General features: G+C 40.7%; 1 protein-coding gene across 1 annotated transcript in view; it reads right to left on the reverse strand.

The window, feature by feature from the left end:
- CPA6 (carboxypeptidase A6) overlaps positions 1 to 24,380 on the reverse strand; it is a 279,926-nt gene that overhangs the window by 158,311 nt on the left and 97,235 nt on the right. The window contains exon 2 of the mRNA XM_003797251.2: positions 12,940 to 13,015. Within this exon, the coding sequence (XP_003797299.1) occupies positions 12,940 to 13,015 (76 nt within the window). The remainder of the gene's footprint in view (positions 1 to 12,939; positions 13,016 to 24,380) is intronic.

Genomic DNA, 24,380 nt, shown 5'->3' on the forward strand with positions numbered 1-24,380 from the left:
TTCTTCCGCGACGTGTTGGGCAGTGTTTCAGAAATCAGATAGGCTCCGGTTTGTTTTCTCTTACTACGTTTCATTAAGTAATCACACCCTGAGTTCTTTCCCAGGTATAATTCTCAAATCTGTTTTATCATTTTTTTCTTCCTGGGCCTCGTTCAATATCCCTCTCTCCCACTCGATGGAAGCCAGTTTGAGGGCATCTCAAACAGTGGGCTGGGCAGACAAGTGGACATTAATTCCCTTAATCTAGTCACTTATCGAACCTGTGGAATCTTAACAGAGATTCTTGGCTCAATGCCTTTTTTCAGTCTTACTTTTTTGTGTGTTTAGGACCCAGAACTGGTCTTGTTTTCCTGCTCTTTTAGACCCCCAGTTTCTTTTCCTATCTGCTTGTGAACTGGCCAATTCCTGCCTGATCGCAGCCCTTTCTTGTAGTACCTTCCTACAAGCAGTAAGAACCAACATATGCTAACATTCTGGGTATTTCCAACCACTTTCCTTAGAGCTATAGGATCCACAGGCATTTACTTTGCCTTCCAAGTTCAACTCACCATTTTATCAAAAGTTCTGTTGCTATATAACATTGGCCTCTTCCCCCCACTAGAATGTGGTATCCATGTTCCTTCTACCACCTGCTCAGCTGCCAGGCTAATTACACACCGCGTTGTCCTCTCTGTTAAGACAGCCCTCTCTTCCATGTGCCATTTTCCATACTAGCTGTGATGATGCTCAAACACGTATAATGACTCCAATACAAGAGGAGTTGATTTCTCAGTCACCTAACAGACAAAGGTAGGTACTTCTTGTGAGTGGGCAGCCTTCTTCTATGTGGCGATTGAGAGATCCACAAATTTTCCATGTCTGGCCGTTCTGTCATCCTGGGCCCTGTTCTTTACTGTCATCCAGGCAGCAGGACAGGAAGGAAGGAATGGAGGAAGAAGCTTCAGCTCAGAAATGGCCCACATCACTTCCACTATGTTCCACTGGCTGTGCTTGGTCATGTGGTCAGACCTAACCAACTGTATGGGAGGTTGTGAAATATGGCCACCAGGAAGAAGACAAGATAGAATTTTATTGCATTCATCAGAGGCCTCCATACTGAGGTCATTCTAGGAAGCTCAGAAGGCCCAGGTCCTGGTGTCCCCAGACACACCAGTCTGTGGACCCGCCACTCTGCATTCTTTGTTCACTGAACACCTATAGTTCACTGCCGTCTTTGATTCTTCCCTTCTGTGTGGTTCATAGTCTAAGTGTTTGCAAGCATGATTGCATTTGTCCTTGAGATAACTTTAATCTTTATGTTTCTGAACCTTGTACTGTTTTATTAAAGTTACTTGGAATCCTGATCAAGTAACACCCTCAAATAACTGCTTCCTTATGATCCATTGATGCTACCTTCTGGCTTCATGGACATTCTCTGAAGATCATTATTTAAGAATTTGATGGGGAAGAAGAGGCTAAATATTACTTGTCAGAGAATTATCTTTTGTGGCTCACGTTGCTTAAATTTCTCACCTGAGATTGCATCAGTTTATGGTTGTGGCATAGCCTTTAGTTGTACATGTTATTAAGAAACAAATTATGCTAAGCCATATCTTAAGTCCTGTGAAATTCAACACTCAAAGGTGTTTATGTTTATCTTGACCAACCTTGATCCCATAGTCCCATTCATTTATCTTGACCAACCTTGATCAAATAGTCTCTCTACAAATAAAGGACCTTTTGCACCTGAAAGAAATTGGGTGACCCTGAGAGGTTTTGCTATTCCAAAGACAAAGTTTTGTGTTTTTTAAATCTGGAAATTGTTCTCTTCAGTGTTTTCTCAAATATTTCTGAAAAAAATAAGGTCTGTGATGTGCACAATCAACCTTATATTTGTTAAAATATAAATACCATGCTCACTGCCACCATTTCTTCCCTAGTCTCTTAGCACCTCTTAAATTATTCACATATTCACTTTAGAAAAATAACTTTTAAATGTTTGCAGTCAATTATCTGAATATAATAAGTTGAAACACATTCATCAAGGCAGAAATAAGAAAGCTAAGTAGATTGCTGGAGGTGGCGTGACAGATGGCTGACTGCCCAGGTCTGTGCCACTTCCTGACATCCTTGTGATGGGGGGTTATGTTTGCTCCCTCTGTCTAGACTTCCGTCTTCAGCACAGCCATATTTCTGTGACTTTCTTGCTCTCAACTGGCCACCAAATAACTTTAGCATTTTTTTTTTAACCTGATGAAGATTTTAGGTGAAACTTCTTAAATCATGGTCAAAAGATACTCTTTAAATTGGGAAAGTCTTCTGCAGAAGGGAAAAAAAGAACAGCTCAACTGTTTCATCTATAAAACTGGTATAATAATGCCAACCTCTCTTTAATTGGGAGCATTATAGAAGATAATATATATTTGACACCTAGCAGAGTGCTTGGCACACAGTAAGTACATAACAACTGTTAAATCCTTTCTCTCTCCTTTTTTGGTGGTAAAGGAATTTTGTGTTATCTCTTGACTTCTACCATTGGCCGTGGCCTTTTCACTTCTCTCTGCTCCTCTTCAGGTGGTAGCGTTAGTGAGGACAAGGACCTTAGTTTATCTTGTTAACCACTATATCCCTGGGGTGGCAAAGGTGTTAAAACATTGCCTCTCAATTCCAGATCTACCTCTTTTGTTTCCTGCTTTGTCATCGTGAAGCTGGGCCCTGTAAGATTTCTCCTCTGATAGGTAGTCAGTTTGGCTTTGTCAAGAAATGGCTTTAGAGGAACACCACAAGTCACAGGAAAGGAAGGTGATTTTCTTCCTGGTTCTGGTATGCTTCCCACCCCCTCCTATGGTATGAGTTCTGGTGCCACGTGGGGGGCCCAGTGGCATGGACTGTGTGACAGAGTTTATTGACACTGAAGCAGGACACCAGACCAGCCCAAGCCTCCCAAACCCTAACGAATTTTTCATTTCATGGTCCACTGATTGAAAAGTCTGAATCTCCCCCCTAGGGCGGAGAGCAAGATGCTCTACCAAGTTCTTCCTCTCTTCCCTGGGATTTCTTTTCTCATCCTGACGGGTAGTAGCTGTTCTCTGCACTTGTATTTCCTCTTTTATGCCTTTTAGTAGTTAGTCACCATTTACTAGTTAATACTAATTTACATAAAACAATTCTTATTCAGATTTTTAAAGACCTGGTGTGGTTTCTGTCTCCTGACTGGTCCTAGACTGATCTTGTGGTTTGATAGAATTTATTGACTAAATGAATGAGCGGTCTACGCTAAGTCAGGCTCTGGGACATGGTGGCTGGGGTTTTAGAGAAGGAAGAGATAGGGAAGAAAAGTATATCCTGTCTTTGCATTGTTTGTCCTACCATCTATTCACTCCTTGTCTGACAGCCCAAGTCTTGCTCCCTCATATATCATCTAAAGGCTCAGCCTGGCCCCATGACTCAGAGGTGTCTGTTCTCCCAATGCCTGTTCTCCTAATATTATCCCTCTAAGGAAGTAAACAAACAAGGCTTGTGAAGGGACCCCTTGAAGATCACACTTCCTGTATTGGGTCAATGTCTCTTCCCTGCTAGATTTTGCCCCATACTGTCTGTCCCTTCTCCTTTCTTTTTTACAATAATATGATGCTGATTCTTAGTCCAGATACAGTCCATATTCAAAATGTAACTGAAATGTGAGAGAATTGAGGGATGCTGATGATCAGATAGCCGGAAAGCAAATCCAATTATCAGGAGAACATCTAAGAAACGTATCTGTGGGGCCATGGGAATTTTAATCACTCCACATTTATGCAGCTAGAAAAACAAAATGGTAGAAAACAGGAAACTTCTTTAATCAAGCAAAGTCTTTGTGGTTGTGGTTGATGAATATGCAAAAGCTGCTCTGAATTTTTTAGGGCACATATGCATCCCTAATAGCTGTTTTTAGGTTATAAGAAAAGGAATGGGTTTGTTAATCAAGTATGCCAGAGGCTTAAAGAGATACAGACATTTTTTATTATGCAAAACTACGAATTGACTCCCAGGCAAAACTTCTGAGTTCTGATTTTCAAATTCAAACATTTCTGATAATCAGCATTGTTGTATTCCTTGAGTTAGTCATCACTCAAAGGCAAAGATCTTAAGGGTAGGTGAGGCTCTAATTTGAGATTACAGATCTCAGAGAGAGTTCTCGCAAGAAATTTATCATCAAGCTATTATAAAAAACCCACTTCCTCCATAAAACTTCCTTAGTAATTGAGAAATGGATCATTTTTCCACCTCACATCCTTGCCTATTCCATGACACCTCCCTAACACATCATTTTATAATAGTTTTTATTTCCACCTACATTTTCATTTTTAAAAAAATCTTGTTGAAAATATATTCAATTATACATATGTCCTCGATGAAAATCCAAGTTAGGGCTGTTTGTATTATAATTACAGGCAAATAGATGGATGAATGAACTGCACATGTTCATTGATTGAAGAAATGTTTCCTGAGTGCCCACTCCTGCCAGGGATCAGGGAAACAAAGTTGAGCCAGACAATGATCCTCCCCAAAGAAGAGGGGTAAAGGGTCCCTCCTTTCAGGGAGTTCTCAATCTGCACAGGAGACACAGCATGTGGACAGATAGCTACAGGATGGTGATACATACAGATACGTTGGAGCTGCAGCTTATTGCAAATGGTGGGGGGATGATCAACTCATTCTGGATTTCTCTACCACACAGATAAGAGATAAGGAAGTGAAGGCACCAAAAAGTTAGGTAACTCACACTCATACAACTAGTTCATGGAAGAGTCTGGATAGGAACCTAAGAATTATATCTCCAGGGGTCTTAATCACCATGGTTGAAAATAGGAAACTTCTTTGATTAAAAATATTTAAAAATTTTTTATAGTATGGGTCCAAAAATGGCACCAAAATAAAGCCTGTACACTTGCTAGAAAACCTCTCAGTTACTAAGAAGCACCATCTCTGCCCCTGATGGAACTTCATCAATTCCTGTATCTTTGATCACATGGCCTTTAAAAATGCAAACAGTGAGAGATTCACAATGAACAAAGCACGAATTATTCCTTCCATCTTTGCTATTTTTCAGGTGAAGCTGCAAGAATAAATATAAAAAGGTGACTTATAAAAACAGGGGAAAAAAGTGAAACCCAAATGGTGGGTCAGGAAAGAGGAAAAACCTCTTTTTAAGCCTCTGCCGAGCTGTGTTCCTGAAGATAAGGCCTGACTGCACATAAACCTCTTTGCACACCAGCTGAAAAGTCACTCCTTTCTCTTCCATCAATGTCTCTCTGTCTACCACGTGCATTTCAGAGATCCATTAAGGTTCAAATCTGTAAGACAGTCTATCGGGGATGAGCGGGTGGAGAAAGCATAAAGGGATAGAGAAGCTGGGCATAAAATTCAGTGAGTGTCAAAGAGCTCAAGGGGAACCTGATACTGTACCCTAGACTTTAAAGATGAATGGAGTTTACCAGGTGGGCAAAGAAGAGAATTCCAGATAAGAGGAGCAGCTGTTGAAAAGGCACAGAGGTGATAAATTACAGTTGGTTCAGTCTGGCTGGGGTGCTGGACACTGAACTGAGGATAGTGACAGAGGCTGAGAAACAGGCCGGCAAGTGGGTGTGGTCCAGAAGGGCCCTCTGTGCCGTGCCAAGGAGTCTGAAGTCCAGGCCAGGGGGTTATTAACTTGGCTACATCTGGAGTCCCCTAGGAAGCTTAAAAAAAAATACCAATAACTAAGCCTCACCTGAGTAACTAAGTCAGAATCTCTGGCACTGGGGCCAGATATTAACCTTTTTTAATAAAAAGCTTTCTGAGTGATTCCATGGGTAGCGTGGGTGGGGGATTACTCCTGTCGACTATGGCGCACATTTACAAGGTTTTAAGCAGAGATGGGCTTGGTCAGTTTTTCATTTCAGAAAGATCACCCTGGCCACACTGTGGAGCACAATTAGGAGAACCCATATGTGAGAGCCACAGAAAGGACACTTGGGAGACTGGTGCAAGTCAGGCTAAAGCTGACCTGGGCCAGAGCCTGAGAGGAGAGGTGAAGTAGCTGTCATCTTCTGTCTGGGATTTGATGACAGATTGGAGGGGCAGTGTTTGTGTGGATGGATTACAAAAATGACCACCCATTCTTCTCCTCTTGGTACGTGCACCTTATATTGCTCTTATCAAGCCCTGGAGTCTATTTGTCCACTCCTTGAATCTGGGCTGGCCTTTTGATTTTCTTTGGCTTGTAGAATGTGGTGGTAGTGACATCATCTAAGCCAGTGGTTCTCAACCTTCCTAATGCCGTAAGCCTTTAATACAGTTCCTGTGGGTTGTGACCCACAGGTTGAGAACCGTTGACCTAAGCAGTAAGCTGGGGTTCAAGGAGCTTTGTAAGTTTGTTCTCTTTCACTCTCGAGACCTGTGACTTCCAAGTAAGTGGGACTAAGCTAGCGAGCTAGACAATGAGAGACATGTGGTACAATTGTCCTGTCATCCCAGCCTATAGGCTTCAACCAGTGAACATGCAAATGAGGCAATGACAGGGGATGGCAGGTGCATGAAAGAGCCCTGTCGAGATCACTTTTTATGAGAGACTGTGCTAGACCCGGCCTGTCAAACTGTCTTCTCAAGTTCTGTAGGAATGGCAGTTACTATACCCAGCAAGAGCAACTTTTTTTCAATGTTTAAAAATTAGTCTCAAAACAGATTGTTTAAACATCAAAGCTAGAAAGTCTTACAATAGAAAGGAAACATCCTCAGCTTAAAAGATTTTGTTACCCAGGGTCATGTTACCAACCCAGTTGATTAAGTTAAATAAAGAATCACCAGGGGGAATCATCATTATAACCCAGGCTTTTTACTTTTGAGAGAATGTTCCTAATGTATTCCTGTGTTTCCACATATCATATTGTTTCTCTTTATGTTTTTGTTATTGAGTTTACCAATTATCAATAGCCACACACGGAGAGAAAAATGCAAGCCATGTCTGAAAACAGCGTTCCTGAAATTTAATCTATAACTGCATTTAGACTTCTGTCTGGATAAAAAGCAGCTTTCTCTTTTTTAAAAAAATTATGCCCGAGAAAGCATAAATAATTTACCTCCATTATAAGGACTTTAACCAAAAAAAAAAAAGAAAAAGAAAAAAGAAAAAAAGAAAGAAAGAAAAAGACAGAAAGAAAAAAAGAAATGCAATTTCCTGCCCCAGACATGCTGACAGACCAAATTCCTGGTTTCTTCCTCACTTTTACCTCTCAGTGTCATTCATAATGTTTCTGTGTGTCTTCAGCCAGAGTACCAAGCTGTGGGCTGTGGAAGGCCACTGTGTCAGACTATTTTTGCTAAATTTCCTCAAGTTTGGCAGTTCAATTTTATTATTTCACTGCTTCTGTGGGCCAGAAGTCTGGGCATGGTGTGGCTGGATTCTGTCCGGTATCACTGGGCTGAAACCAGGGTGTCAGCTTGGACTGTGGTCTCATTTAGGGTTCAGGATGCTGTTGTTCCTGTTTGTTGGTAAAATTTATTTCCCTGGGCCTGTGGGACTGAGGTCCCTATTGTCAATTTAGTAGTCTGGGGATAACTCTCAGCAATCAGAGGCCACCCCCAGTTTCTTGCAGATCACACCAGGGGATTTTTTGATTTTTCCAGGCCAGCAGTGTAGGAGGGAATCTGATTGTCTGTTCTGCAACTAGCTGAAGAAAACGTTGGTTTTCTCCAGCTCACCTGATTAGATCAGGCCCTCTTAGGTAATTTCACTATCTTAGGGTTAACTGACTTGGGACCCTAATTACATCTGCAAAATCATTTTACAGAAGTACCGCCATTAGCGTTTGATGGGTTACCTGGGAGAAGATGTGTGCACACCAAGGCCAAAAATCTTGGGAGCTATCCTGGAATTCTGTCTGCCACAGCCAGATTAAGAGATCCTGTAATCACACAGTTTCTAACAAAATCAGGAATACCTTCCAGAACATGAATTCTTCTTCTTTTTTTTTTTTTTTTTTTTTTTTTTGAGACAGAGTCTCACTCTATTGCCCTGGGTAGAGTGCCATGGCATTATAGCTCACAGCAACCTCAGACTCCTGGGTTCAAGTGATCCTCTTGCCTCTGCCTCCAGAGTAGCTGGGACTACAGGCATCCACTACAACACCCAGTTAGTTTTTCTATTTTTAGTAGAGATGGGGTCTTGTTCTTGTTCAGGCTGGTCTCGAACTCTTGAGCTCAGGTGATCCACCTATATTAGCCTCCCAGAATGCTAGTATTACAGGCGTGAGCCACTGCACCCAGTCAGCCTGGCTAGATTTTTTTAATTTTTAGTAGAGACAGGGCCTTGCCCTTGCTCAGGCTGGTCTCACACTCCTAAGCTCAGGTGATCCACCTGCTTCGGCCTCCCAGAGTGCTAGGATTATAGATGTGAGCCACCGCATCTGGCCCCGAGCATGAATTCTACTATTCATATTCTTCCTCACAAGTTTTCTAATTAATTAAACTGTCTAGTTGGATGTTTGAATTTATAAATTTCCAGGAATTTCAGGTATTCCAAAGCTTCCATAGGTCTAGGCTTGGGAGCCCATCAGGCGGATTAGCGTGGGCAGAAGTCATCCATAGCACAATAGTGGAGTGGGAGCAAAGGGGCCACATCTGGGACAACAGCTGCAAATTCACATGCAAAGCAAAGGAGGAGAGATGAAACCTTCCTCAGGAATACAGTTTTCCTCCATGGGATTTTATGACTCGTGGCATGTCATACGATGATAGCTGAAAAACCAACTCATATATTTGATGTTGTGTTTCAGTTTGAAAAAAAGAATGACAAACTTCTGGATAAGCCCGATGGTTTTCTATCTGATGGCTCTCTGATGGAGAAAATTAGAAACAGAAATGTGCTTTTTTTCCTATCAGAGTGTATCAGTTCTATAATAGAAACTTTATGATCTTACATAAAGCCATTTCTGTTCCTTCTGAGCACAAAGACTTTGAGAAGAAATGTAGGCAGAACGTTGTGTTCGGACTCTAATTTTACTCACCTGCAAACTGTTCCCTTTCCATCATCATTTTATTTAAATCATGGTTATGCTCTTAATTAACAATTTAATTGGTTGGTGCTTTCTCAATCCAGTTCTCTAGGGGCATGGTTTTCTGTTTAACTTTCTTGTTTTAATTCTTCAGCAAGACCATAAAATTTAATTAGGGAAGTAACCAGCTTTGTACCAGCAGTTCCGTGTCTAATTAGCTATGCTTTGACTGTCCCTTCTCGGATGTCATTCACCATCCCATATACATTTTACATTTCTTCATTTTTTTAGAGAAGACGTTGTGAAGTTACAGCCTACGCATGGAGTCCAATAACTTTTTACTTTCCCTAAGATGCTTGGTTACAAAACTAACCAAAGGAAAACTAACTCAAAGCATTCATATGTGAATCGGAGAGGGTCCCCACCTTACCGTGTGTTTGGGGTTTCTATTGCTGCAGAACTTTTCACAAACTTAGCAGCTTGAAACAATACTCATTGCCAATCTCACAGTTCTGTAGGTCAGAAATCTGAGCACAGCTAGTGGGATTCTCTCTTCTAGCCTCAGTGGGCTGAAATCAAGGTGTCAGCTGGCCCGTATTCTCCTTTGGACCTGTGTCCTTTTCCCAGCTATGTGGTTGTGGCAGACTTCAGTTCTGGGTGGTTGTATGAATGATGTCTCCATTTCCTTGCCACCTATCAGCTGGGGACCATTTTCACCTCCCAGAGGGCCACTCACATTCCTTGGCACACGTCCCCACAGACAGTTCACAACATAGCAGTTTGGGAACTGCCCTCTTGGAGACCAGGAGGAGTACCTTTGTGAACAGCTGGAGAAAACTCTTTGTTTTTAAAGGGCTCATGCCTGATGAGGGCGGGTCCCCTCTTGGTAATCTCCCCTCTGCCATATGATGTATTTATCCTAGCCCCATAAAGAGTACGCCTCTCCTGCCATATTCACGGGCCCCTCCCATACTCAGCAGAGTGATTATTCAGGTGTGTACACCAGGTGGCAGGAATCTTGGGGCCATCTGAGAATTCTGTCATACAGTGCTTTAGAGATAGAAGGCAACTAATGGCTTCTTGGAAAACCCTCCTCCTTTCTACCTAGAGGCCCCATGTAGGGAATGCAAAGAAGCTGCTAGCTGTGGCCCTCATTCTGTTCCATCAGCTCCACAGGGCAGAAAATGACAGCCAGCCATACTCTTTCTTCTCTGTAGGACGCTTTCCCTGCCTGGCCAGAATTGCTGCTCTCCATAGTGCAAATGTATCTCCAGGTGAAATCATTCGAATTTAAAATGACATGGAGGTATCATGATGCTTTTGGATAGAAATTTATCTAAAACTTAACAGCTCAAACTTCAGTCCAATAAAATGACTTCTTTAGTGAAAGGAAATGAAGAAATGTACAGAAAAGATTTAATAGAGCAGACCCGAAAATGCTACACTTTGGAAAAGCCTGCTTGCAAAATGGCCTTTGGCATCTGGAAACTTGATTTTAGGAGGGTTCCTATGACAATGTGCTTAAACTGTTTGTGCAAACACTATGGTTTATACCGAACGCCCACTCTTCTAGGAGTCTAGAATTTTGGCATTGCCTGACCAGACCCCAGTAAAATCCTGGGGCATTGAGTCTAATGAGCTTCCCTGGGACGTGACATTGTACGCTTATGGTCTCAGCTTGTTGCTGGTGGAATTAAACACATCCTGTGTGCTCGGCTGTGAGAGGACTCTCGGCGGCTCATATGCCCAGTTCCTCTGGCCTTTGCTGATTTTGCTTTATATTCTTTTGCTGTACTAAATCATAGCTGTGGGTAGGACTATGTGCTGAGTTGGATGAGTCTTTCTGCAAATCATTGATGCTGGGCGTTGACTTCCAATTCTAGGAGCAGATGAGCGTATGGCAACACTCACATTGTAAGTCTGAGCCTCCATCGTGAGGATGGTCTGAGTAAACCGACTAGACTCAGAGGCAAGAGGAAGGCCTCTGACTGGTCCCGGGGGCTTGACACTGATTAGACGCATGCTCACTTCCACAAGTAACCTGGCAAGTGACATCCCCTCTTGTCTCTTAGTTTCTTCAACTTGAAAATGGCAACAACAATAGTACCCACTCCATAGGACAGTTAAAATGGGCTGGCTCCTGGTGACTGGGAGGTGCTGGATGGGATTCTCCGTGCAGTGGGATCTACCCCTTTCTTCCCTCACTCCATTCTCCTTCTTCCTCAGCAGCCCCCTTTTCCTCCCTTCTCTCAGTTGTCCCCTAAGCCCCTTTATGTCCAAACCCTTACACTTCCAGCTGACTACCTCTCCTTAAGGACACAATGAAAACAATGCACAGAAATGGTTTTCTTTAAATGCTTACCAAAAAATGTCCAGTATAAATGTGTGGTCATCAGGGTCAGCAGCCCTACCTATGGTCTGTATTCTTTGGTTCCATCTATGATGATTTCCAAGAGATTATAAGTAAACCTTATTGTCCTCACTGATGTAATTGTATTGCCTGTGATAATAGTAAGTGATCATCACGTATATAACTGCGCAATTTCATTTTCATGTACTTTGTAAGGTCTGCCATCTAAATAGGTCCACAAGTCAGAGACACGTCCTTTGAGAAATCTTTTGCTCCAATTTAGAATCTTTGTTCCCTAAAACACCGGACTCCAAAGTGAAAAAGGAGGCTGTGTAAACACAGTTTCAATGGAAATAGAAAGTTCTACCGGAAACTTGCTTTGCTTCTTTGCAACTTGTAAGTCTCTAGTGGATTGTTTAGAGAGTGTTCAGATACCACTATTGAGAAGCACGTCACGGGGCATGATCATGTCTGACCAGAGGCAGCTTCCTTTAAGGTGAGCACAGTCTCTCTGCTATTAGGTGGAGCTCTGTGCTATTTGAGGAAGAGCTCCTGTATCATCACTCTGGGCCTTTATAATGAGGCACTATTCTTAATCTGGAATCTGTGTGTGGGGGCTGGTGAGGAGAAAGAAAAGGAATGACAAACCAAAACTTCACGGCCTCATTTGCAAATGAATGCAATGTTTGGAGGGATGATGCCAAAGAGAAAAATCAAACTGTTAGTACAACACCAGAAGGGAAGGTAAATGTTATCAGAAGCCATTGAGTTCACCCCTCCTCCCTCGTTCCTTAACACTTCTTCAGGTAGGACTGTACTTTGGTCATGTAGGAAAAGTATTTCCCTATCCCATAAAGACGAAGGAGGCCCCTCTGGTAATCTACTTTGTTAGTCATTAAAATGAAGTTTAAACTGCCACCCGACTGTGGCCTTGGTTCTGTCTTGGTTGATGTGGACAAGAGCCAATTGCCACACTTCTCATCATAACCTTATAGTTAAAAGCTTACACTCAATTATATGCACCGATGGGGAGATGAGAAATTTCCTCACTTTAAAATCCATAAAATTCATCAAAGGTTGAATAATCAGGGACTTCAACCTTTGGCAGCAAAATTCTCTAATCAGACCCACTGAAACATAGCAAAATTAATTAACTTGGAATTTTTGGCTTTTATTTTTGTCAACTGTTTCTGTTTGAAGTTTTAATGAGGAGGGAAGTATCTAGATTTCAGAAAAGAGAAGCTCTGGAATGCTATAAACTAAATTCACGCATTCATTAGGAAAAACAAATAAAAAAGACTGCATTTACTGAGCTTCAAGGATATTCCAGACACTAAATGGGAATCTGAAATCAACAAAGATAGACTCCCTTTCTCAGGAAGCTTACATGCTAACCAGGAGATGGATGGTAAGTAGATAATGTGTCAGTAGAACATTTTGAATAACCTTAAGTATCTTTTAAAAGCTCCTTCAAGTTATCTCTTGGCCTTTATTTCCTCTGGCTAATTAACTCCAATTATTCAATTCCAGTCGGCAAAGCCCTGTAAACACCTTATAAGCATAATTCCACTGCGAAGGGAGCGGACGCCCGGTTACCTTGAGTTGGTGGGATATTTTCTTCAGTTCCTGTGCTTCCTCTTCTGTTTTGGGAATAAGTCTTATCACCTTATCGCTACAAGACAGAGAAAAAAAAAGAAAACTATTACCAAAATAAAGATAGTAGCCATCTCTTTGTTATCTCTTGAAACAACGGCACTGAAGAAAAAAACAGCAAAACTTTTCACTGACCCAGTAAGTATTTTATCTGGTTCTGGTTATCCTCCAATCGTATTTGGACTTTTTTTCCATCTTAAAGCTATTTGGTATTTCAGCAGCTTTTGAAGATCACAAGCTCGCATTCAATGTTACGAAGGGAGAAAATGGTAGCAGGAGACAGGAACTTACATGAGCAGCTCAGAGAAGATACCAAGAAAGAAAATTCCAGTTGGCAGAGGAAAGAAAAGCCATTCTTTCTAAAACTGAATGCTGAAAGGAATGTAACTTCCACTGGGAGGATGTGAAATCCACACACTATGAAAAGCTTCTGGTTCAGATTCTTCCCACATGTAAAGAGAGGCTCATCCATAAGAGGGCCTCCAGCAATTTACAGGTATGTCATGAAATACTGGTGGCTGTACAATTTTTGGAGTGATATGGATTCAAAATCAATATTTACAACTACTAATAGTTGATCACAGTTGAAATTATATTTGAACACACTGTAAGGTTCTTTCTGCAAAGGACTTGAGTTGCCCTAGATGACTTGAGGTGTTGCTCTGTCTACCAGAGAGTTCTCTGTGGGGGCAACTCCTCTTCTAGGTGTGCCAGGCAGGCATAATCAATTTCTAGGTGTGTCACAGTGAGGACAGGTTGGGGGCACAGCTCTAGCATATTATAATCACTGCTGTGCAATGTGCTTTGCACAGAAGGAAGGCTCATTAAATATTTATTAATAGATTGGCATAAAGGAGATTGCTGAAAATAATTGGCTTCCAGAAGAAATTTAAGAAAAAACTAACTAAATAAAGCACAACAGGAATGAATGTTTTTTATAATTCTCTAAGGCATTTTACAATGATCGAATAGGAAGTAGAATTTTATTAATAGAATATATATAAAGCAGAAAACAAAAACTGTACTTTAATAGTTCACCCACAACTTATCTTTCCAGCCCCAGAGGTATACCAGAAATAAGGATGGAATTTTCATGTTTTTCCGTGGTTGTGCTACTTAGATGACTAGCAGTCTCCAAGGTGAGGTAAGACTTACGGAGGGGGTGCCTCAGACCCACAGGGATACTTACGGATTTGTGGGGCAATGATTTTTTAGGGCCCTGTCATCATTTCCAATCACTTTAGCTTTGTTATTTCAAACTATGGGAATAGCTTCCTAAGGTCTATGAATTAAAAGGCCCTTGGTTTTTGCTGATGACAATTTACTATGTTTTAGGAGCTACTATTCTAAAATAACTTTGCAGCTTTGATTTCCTAAAAAATCACACAGACCGACCTCTCAGTATCAATGTCACGGAGACTATATTTTTGGAAAGAATAAAAGAAAGCAGAGGGGGAAAAAATCATCAAGTCGTTATAAAACAACTCTAAATATAACCTTGGGAATTTAAATGTAATCACATCTCTTCTCTTTTCGTCTCCGAGTACACAGTCTGTGACCTTTGTTTTTCCTGGATTCATCGTACCCTGGCCTCTCCCACTTGACCCCAGTCTAATTCTTGGCAGAGGAAGAAAACTCGGCTGGGTGATATGGCTGTTTTTGAGGGATGCATCACTTGACAGCTTGCTGAAAAACACCTCCATCTGGGGCCCTGTCAGCTCCTCAAGAGTGCAAGGAAAGCAATCTGTAGCTGTTTTACAGCCGTGTGAAGATTTTTTTTCTAAAGATGGATAATTCAACCTGGCAATCAGTTCTTCTGCAAGGGTAGGGTATAAAGCAACCACTCTCAGGATTATCTAGCCCTGAAAGGGATTGCTCAAACCCAGCTTTGTCATTTTTATCACAAAAGTTCACTTCATTCCAGCCTTTAGAAATTCTCAGGTGTGAGTTTAGAAATGTGTTTATTACTGTTTGATTACTTATCAAAGAACAGAGCATAAGGAAAGCTATTCAGGAAAACCCTTGAAATGTCATACTTTTTCTGTGAATCAGTAAATTATGTTGATGGCATAACTGGTAACCAAACCCAACAAGAGTTCTTTATTAGGCATGTAGAAACCACGGGAGTCCCCAGTGCCCTGTTTGTTTCACCAAACAAAAAGCTTACTCTCTCTAAATCTGATAGCTGGTCTTTTCTGAAGTGGTGAATAATTTGGTACCACAAACAGGGAGGTTTCAGGTAATAAATTATCTGCTGGAACTTAGAAAAACTAAACTGCACAGCCATTAAAGAAGGTGAGCCAAATGGCTGTCTTTATAAGTTATCAGGTGTTTTTTGGACTGTAGGTTGCAACATCAATTTAAGACCTTTTTGGATGCCATTTGGGATTAAGATGAGGGAATCAAAGCACTGAATGTGAGTTGAGGTTAGGGCAACTCCTGGGTGACCACCTGCTCATAAGACACTATGTTTGTAAATCAGATGTTTCTAACTCAGAGAGCCTATGTAAGGAAAGACAGCATAGGTTGTTGCGTAAGGGGGTGCGTGATGTGGCGCAGCAGAGATAAGTAGGTGTTTTTAATTATAGTCCAAGGTTGTGGTATAGAGGCAGTAGGACACCTCTGATAATGACTCTCCCAAGAGTTATTAGTACTTATTCATTCATTTAACCTATTCATATATATATACATATAGTTTGAGATAAGGTCTCACTCTGTTGCCTGGGTTAGGATGCAAAGGTGTCATCCTAGCTCACTGCAACCATCAGCACTTAAGCTCAAGTTAACCTCCTGTCTTAGCCTCCTGAATAGGTGGGACCACAGGTGTGTGCCACTGCACCCAGCTAAGTTTTTATTTTGTGTAGAGATGGGTGTCTCACTATGCTTCCCCAGCTGGTCTTGAACTCTTAGCCTCGAGTGATCCTCCCCCCTCAGCCTCCCAAAGTGCTGAGATTATAAGGGTAACCCTATAATGGCCGACCTGCTTATAGTTTGTTCCTTTGTTTTACAGACAAACGAGGCTATGTTGCTATAATGCCAGCATCAAGGATGGCTGTGAATTTGGTTAACGTTACATAAAATTGACTTGGAAAGTATTATTAAATGCCTAATGAGAATGTCTGCACCCAGAGAAGGGAACTGGGCAAGAGAACACAACCTCCAGCTCCTCACAGTCCATCTGAGTGTCAGTGTCCTCATCAGTGGAGTGAGGGATGATGTCCCAGGTGCCTTTTCATTTAAAAGTTCTTAGCCTATGTTGTCTGAGTTTGATGCCTGTCATATCTTTTGCTACTCCTCTGTGCCTCGACTGCATAACGCCTGTGGAAGAGCATTTCTATTTTCTAGGCAACTTGAGAATCCTGTTGAAACACAGAGATGTGAAGCTCCAGATTTTTGCGTGTGGCTTCCGGCATTACTGTTCACAGCTGATTTCATCAATAAACGCTAAACTTCTTTGCAAGTTACAGAACTAGTTTTATGCTCATAAAATTTGTAATATTACAGAGCATATGAAATGACGATAAAGTTTCCTTCACATTCTCAACCCCCAAACTTCTATCTCCCCTAGTAGCCATTTTTAGTAATTTCTTATGTATCACTCGAGACTCTCTCTATGTTTACAGACTCTCTACGTTTACAGAGACTCTATGTTTACACACACAAGCACACACAATACTTTGTAACATTTTATGATACTGATTTGCTTTTACTTTTCCCTTAACAAAATGGTTTTAAGATATTGAGTCCTTGCTGACATCATCTATAGGTTCTTAGAAACTGCCTCTCTACACAATGCATCATGAAGCCGGTTTTACCACATAGTCTAATTGACACAAACAGGAGATAAGCGCAAATGGCCTATTTCTGGTCAGAAAAACATCACCAAACTTCTAAATAATGACCCTAAACACTTTCAGTATTAAACATCAAAATAAATGAGAGCTAAGCATACATTTAATAAAGATTAATAAAAACATGCAAGAAATTATTTACCCAGTATTGGCGAATGCGTGAGGGCGGTAGTTGAGGTGGTATCTTACATCAAGGAACAAACGTTGGCAAAGCAAAAATCAGGCAACTCCTTCCCATGCAGTCCAAACCAACCACAACTAGAGCAGTCCCATTGATTGCTGCACACTTGTCTGACTACCATCTTCTTTATGAGTTTTTACTTTGTAATAATTTGTATTCATTCCTTCATTCATTTTCAATCCACTTATTTCCAGTTCATTGTCGCAGGTAACCAGAGCCTACCCTCACCACTCAGGGCACACGGCAGGAGCCAGTCTGGCCATGACGCGACCCCATGTCAGGCACGCACTCACCCACATTCAGACTGGGCCGTGTAGACACACCACTTCACCTCACATGCACACCTCTGGGATGTGGAAGGAAACTGAAGTCCCTGGAGATAGTCCACACAGACGAGGCGGGGGAGAATGTGCCAACTCTACACAGACAATGACCCCAGTCAGGATGTATTTTTTTTCCTCATTAATGTTATTATAAAATGATGCTGAACAAAATTACTTTATTCAAGGACCTGCTGTGTTATCTTTTAAATAAATGGCTAGATTTTATATGCCAATATTTTATTTTGGCATTTTATGCCTATATTTATAATGCAATTCCTCTACTAGGTATATATCCAGAAAACCAAAAATCATTTTACAACAAAGTTATTTGCACCAGAATGTTTATTGCAGCCCAATTCATAACTGCCATGTCATGGAAGAAGCCCAAGTGGCCACTGACCCATGAATGGATTAATAAACTGTGGTATATGTATAACTGTGGAATATTATGCAGCCATAAACAAGATAGAGACTTTACCTCTTTTATGCTTACATGGATGAAGCTGGAACATATTCTTCTTAGTAAAGTATCTCAAGAATGGAAGAAAAAGTATCCAATGTTCTCAGTACTATTATGAAACCAATAGATAATCACTCACACTTTCATACAAAAGATAAAACACAACAATAGCTCAGGATGAAGGAGGGAAGAGTAGGGTGAGGGGATGAGGGGAGACCAAGTGGAGGGAAGCTAATTGGTGGAATCTCACCTTTGATACATATTGCAAGGGTACATGTCAAATCTATTAAGAGTAGAGTGTAAATGTCTTAACATAATAAGTAAGTGAGGTGAAGCTATGTTAACCAGTTTGATGTAAACATTCCAAATTGTATATAAAATCATCACATTGTATCCCACAAATACATTAATGTACACAGTTATGATTTAACAACAAAAAAAATATATTTGAGGCTAAAAAAAAAGGAACTTTTAATAAACCTTTATAAAAACCTGATTCTTCTTGAATCATCTTTGATTTTGGTATCAACATTAAGCTAGCCTCATGGAATTAACTGGGAACATTTCCACCATAAGCTCTGACAGTTTGAATGACACAGAAATGATGTATCTGATTGTTTTTGCAGAATACATCCACAAGATCTTTGAAGTTAGGACCTCTTCCCTCTTTTTCTTGGTAGAGGTTAAATACCTTTCTAACTTTTAGAATTATTTTGTGATTATTGGTTTATTTAGTTTTTCTGAGCTTTTTAATTTTGGTAATCGCATTTCCTGGAAAACCATCTACTTACTTATACATAATAACATAAACTACTAATTAAAATATCTTATAATTTAAGAACTCTCATCTTATTATAGTTTTGTCTCCCTTCCTATATCCTAATGTCACTCATGTTTTTTCTTAAAAATTCCTTAAATCAGAATTTCCAAAGAGTTATTGTTTTAAAGAGTCATTTTTGGGATTGTGGGATTTTTGTATATATATTTTGTATGTATTTTTTGTATATCTATTTTGTATTACATACATGTAGACATACACACTAAAGAAGTATGAGCTTGACCTGGGGTCTCTATTCTTTACGTTTCAGTAAGTGATGTTCATTGATACTCAGAAGTAATAGTCAAGGAGTTCAGCTTTTAGTCTCAAAATAAAAGTTATTTTGAAGAATGTTAAAAAATCAAACAGTGAGGTGTATATAGGGTGGAAAATGTATTGTATTATTGTTTTATTTTCTTAAGGTCACAGAACGTGGACTACATGATTTCTACTTTGTAGACTTTAGTGCATTGATATTTATGGCCTAATATGTATTCCACTTTTAGAAATGATCTATGAATATTTGCGAAGAATGTATATTTTTCTTTTCTTTTTTTTTGGCCAGGGCTTTGAACCTGCCACCTCCGGCATATGGGGCCGGCGCCCTACTCCTTTGAGCCACAGGCACTGCCCTCTATTTTTCATATATATAAAATTCTACATATACCTAGTTAAGCCTGTTGAGTATATTTTCATTTTTTCTGTCCTTGTTTTTGTCCACTGAATTTGACAGTTTTTGAGACAATTTTATTTAATATACCAACTGTAGGTTTGGATTTCTCTATATGCTTTTAAAGTAAAATATTTTGATTCATGTGTTGGATGATGTGTCACTATATGTAAGCTTATGAATACTGTATCTTCTGGATAGACTAAAACTTGTATTCATATAGTTTCCTTAGAAAAACCTTCTTTGGTTCACCGAATGCTCTTACCTTGAATTCCAGTTTTCCCCACAGGCCTGCCTCTCTGGCCTTCTGCTTGCCTGACACACTTCGCGGATCTCTTCTTTATGCTTTTTTTTCTAGATATGTCTCTTGCAAACACCATGACTGTAGATTAAACTAAAAAATCCAGTAGGAGGCTCTGATTTTTAACTGGACAATTTTACTTGTTCCCATTAAGTGTACTACCTAATGTTCGTGGATTTACAGTTATAATTTTTTTTGTTATTGGTTCTTATTGCCTTTTCCTTTCCCTTCCCTGTCTTTCTTGGATTGACCATTTTTAAAATTATTTTTATTATTTTTATTATTTTTTATTATTTTTATTATTATTTATATACCTAACAACTTGGAAGCTCTGCATTCCATTTCCATTTTTCGGTGATCTTTTTCTTACACATTTTACAAACATCCTTTAACAGACATCTTTTCCTTCGGGTCTAGAATAATTCTCTGTAATTTGCGCCCTTGAATAAGATAAGACCTAAAAGTCCCTTTTCCCTCTATTCTTCTCTCCACAATGCTTCGCTGGTTTTTTGCTCCACATTTTGTTAAACTCACCTGAAACTCTTCCTGCGCGTTGTGCATCAGTGTGGACATCTGAATTGTGTCCCCGCCTCCAAATTCATGTGCTGAAGTCCTAACTCTCTCAATCCCAGAATGGACTGTGTTTGGAGATAGCATCTTTTAAGAAGTAATTAAGTTAAAATGACATCCATAGGGCAGACCCTAATCCAACATGACTCTGTTCTTTAAGAGGAGGGACAGGGACAAGCAGAGAGGGAAGAGCTCAGGCAGATGCGGGAGGAGAAGCCACCATCTCCAGCCACGGTGAGAGACCTCAAAAGAAAACAAGCTGCACCTTGATCTTAGACGCCCAGTACCTGATTTGTGAGAATAAATTCTGTGGTTCTTTTTTGGGCAGCTGTAACAACCTAATATAGACTCCCAAGACCTCAGCTCGAAGGTTCCATCCTCAGGGAGCTGTTCCTGGATACCCGGCTGGTTTTGGTCACCTAGTTCCTGTACTTTCCCGGTGCTCTGCACTTTCCTAACCCTTGTCACATGCCTCTGTATTTCTGTTTAATATCTGTCTGCTCACTCACCTCTGAACTCCATGGAAGCGAAAATTCAATGAATTTTGGTTTATTCTGCGGGAGTCCTGGGGTGTGAAGGGTTTCTACAGAGTAATCTGGAGCTTTTCCTGCCTGGTCCAGGGCCAGTTTTGTTTTAGTTTCAGTTTCTATGTCATGCAGAGTGTAAATAAGGTATCCATTCATTGTAGGAGCCTGGGGTTTCCACTTCTCATAGGCAACCCCCATTTCCCAAATCCCTGATAGGCTAAAACCTCCATCCGTTTCTCCTGGCTGGGGGAAGGAGTTTTTCTCCACACTTGGCGGCTCCCTGCTTCCTGTAGGCGACACAGCCAGCTCTCCGCCTCTGCCCATCATAGGCGCTGCAATCACAGCTCCAGCCTCAATGGCCCTCTTTTGTGGTCCTGACTCCCAGAGCCACACAGCATCAATGTTTTCTTTCAACTCTAGATTTCCCCCCAAACATCTGGCCCAGGAGTGTTTTTATTTCTTCCCACAAAGTTCAGTTACCTGTGAAAACGAAGGACGGGGTGGTAGGAGCCAGACTCTGGTGCCAAGGTTGCTGGGTCAGCTGTGTGAACTTGGGGAAGTTTAACTTCTCTGCACCTCAGTCCCCCTATTTACGGGTTGGGGATACTGGTACGTATCTAATGGGTTACTGTGAGGCTACAACGAGCATATGTGTGAAGTGCTTAGAATAGTTATTATTCCACAGTAAGGGCTTGTTTGATATCATTATTACAATTTTGCATTTGTAGCATTTTAAAAAACTTTATCCAACATTAATACCCAGAGGATTCCTGAGTGTATCAACCCAGCCCTTGTGGTTTGTTGTGTTCTAATTTGTTGAAGAGAAGAGAGAATGTGATTCTCTTCAGATGCTCTGGTGGCTTCAGAAGGTAAGACCTGCTCACAGTGTCTTGTTGAGGTGGCCTTTGCTTGGTATATTGCAACTCCATCCCCACCACCCCCCGGGGCCCACACCTAGCGTGACACCTAACTTGAAGGCAGTCAGAGGATGATGGGGGGAAGACAGGAGAGTTCTGCCCTATCCCGCTCACTCTACAGGACAGTGCCTGACAGCTGATACGGTCGGATTTCTTCTTTGGGAGTTTGGACTTGAGACATAAAAAAAAGAAGTTAGTTGGCACCACCGGGAGCATTAGATGTAGACGCCGGTACCAGCTGAGTCGCCATCACAGGAAAGCAGCCAGCGCAGGCACCTCACACATTACTCTTTGTAAATGCATCCAAGGGGCTGCGACAGCCAGGAGCCCGGCTTAGAGTAGTCCCTGTTCTTTTTGAAGTTTCCTTGTAATAAACTTCCATCAGCTGATGCATTTGCAGTGTCTTTTCCCAACTTAATGAATGCTCTAGTATTAAAAACACTTGAACTTCAGATGCATCGTTTTATTTCTCTCTCCCAGTCACCAGATTCATCTTCTTAGATGCATTTCCTGCTCTGGTTAGGGGGAAAAGGAGTAAGATTGGATTGCAATCTGGGCTTCAGCGCTTGATGTGTGCCCTTAAGCAAAATATTTAAACATTTAGAGCCAAAGAGTTCCTGTCCTTAAATTCGGGGGCGGGGGGGGGGCAAACACCGGAGTACGGTTTGTGCATAAGGTTTTTGTGACAACGATTTCATCCAGTACATGTTTGAAGGTTACATTATGTACCAGGTGTGGTGCTAAGTGCCAGAGAGGTAGCGGCTCTTGGGTTCACAGTCACAGTTCCAGTGAGATACTGTCTGGTAAATGCCTAATTTATAGCCACTCAATACATCACAGCTACTGTCATTACCTCCACAGGAAAACATTCTTCTTGTTCTCTAGAACTGAAAAAGCAAATGACTCTCTTATGGCACTTCACCCTGAACACCAGAAACAAAACAATATGACTTGACTCTCAACATATTTAAGCTTGTTGTTGTTTCTGCTGCTGTTTCTGTTTTGTCCTTCCGTGGCCATTTGAACCTAATCATTCGCCAGTGTCTTAATTTGGGATTTACTATTTGCTTTCTGCTCAGGCAGCGCTTTGGCATCTGAGAAGTATACATACTGTCAGTCTTGTTATTTTCGACAATGGTGATGGGGGATATAGACCAGTTTATAAAATATAATGCAGAACCCTATATAAAATAAAAAGGGGGAGTAATTTTGGAGAAAGTCCTATAGAGGTGTTTTCTCTATTGGTACAAGCCACACATGTTCAATTTTTCAATACTTCCAAAGACCAAATTTACCCAGACAAAACAAAGGACTTTTAATGTTTCCCTTCATGGAGATTAGAATAAATGAAGGCAGTGGATTTTCTCTCCTCAAACCTTAATAGGACTCTGATTCTGCTTAAATATTCACCCAACCCCGTATCAGGATTGAGTCCTCATTAGCCAATCTGAGCTACTTTGGGGGATGGGTATGAACATGTTTTATAAATTGGCCCAATCAGGTTTAAAGGAGGAGGATTATTATTCTATGGTGGAGGAGATTCACTCTCTTATAGAGTGCAAAAAGGAAACGTATAATTTTGCCTGTCACTGGCAACCTATAATTATGAAAGGAGTGAGTTTAGGGTGAAGCAGATTCATTCTAAGCTCACTGTGGAGTGTGGAGCAGAGAGATGTAAAGAACGTGGGTCTGCAGTGATCTTGTTGAATCAACCAACTCTTTAAGCTTAAGCTTGTTCTACCTCTGGACTCCCCGTTATATAATCAATGTCTTCCTTTTGTAGGTCAATCTGAGTCAGGTTTTTTTTCTTACTTAAAACCAAAAGCCCCCTGTGCAATAACAGTAACTTTACTTACTTTGACTATTTTTAGAGGAATGAGGTAAGAGAAACTAATGCAATCACTAAATTCACTATTGAATCAGTCTTCACAGGTGTAAATATATGCACATTGGCATTAAAAAAACTTCCTCCCCAATTTCCTCTCTTTATAGCACCCCTTTAATTTTGATAGCTGCTTAGAAAACTATGTGTGATTTCAGAAGGGAAGACTTAGGGCGCTCCACAGATAAGACAGCTCACGTTCTTAAAGAGAATAGGACAGGTTAAAATATTTGCTGAACTTTCTGAAAGCTTGTATCTTGTGGAAAAGTTAATAATTAGGATGCTTACTTGACTTTGAAAAATCTTATCCTTGAGCACAAAGAGATCCATTAGGTAATTTCATCTAGAAAAATTAATGCTCACATGTAGATTCTCTATTATAGAATACCTGGGTCTCAGAGATGCATTTCCTTTGTTGAAAGATTGTGTTTTGATGCACATGAAAAATTTCATTAAAAAGCAATAAAAAAAGAGACGACTTGGCAGAGCATCCTCTAGAGAGCTAAACGAGTTCTCCCTTCTTTAGATATGGTTTATAGTTCCAATATAAAGTACTCTGAACACGAAGAAGCTCCCTGTGGCAGTTTGCTTAAGACATAAAGATTTAGACTTCACCCTTGGATTAAAGTTAGGCAGCAGTGATGACTTTATTTTTGCTTTTTGTTCATTGCAGCTATTTTACCAGCAGAGGAAAGAAAAATGCACAAAAGCCTTACTGATGGACTTCACTTATAACAAAATTTCTCAAGAGATTGAATGCCTACCACGGCATCTCACATGTAATGGATGATCGGTAAGTATTTACTGAATTGAATTGAAATTGGCTTGTCGTAAACCCTACCATCTTTTAACTGCCCTAAAATTGGCTTACTCTGTAAGCTTTGA

This window comes from Otolemur garnettii, unplaced genomic scaffold, assembly GCF_000181295.1.
Source record: "Otolemur garnettii isolate 467f Iridium unplaced genomic scaffold, OtoGar3 scaffold00113, whole genome shotgun sequence".
NCBI classification, from domain to species: Eukaryota; Metazoa; Chordata; class Mammalia; order Primates; family Galagidae; genus Otolemur; species Otolemur garnettii.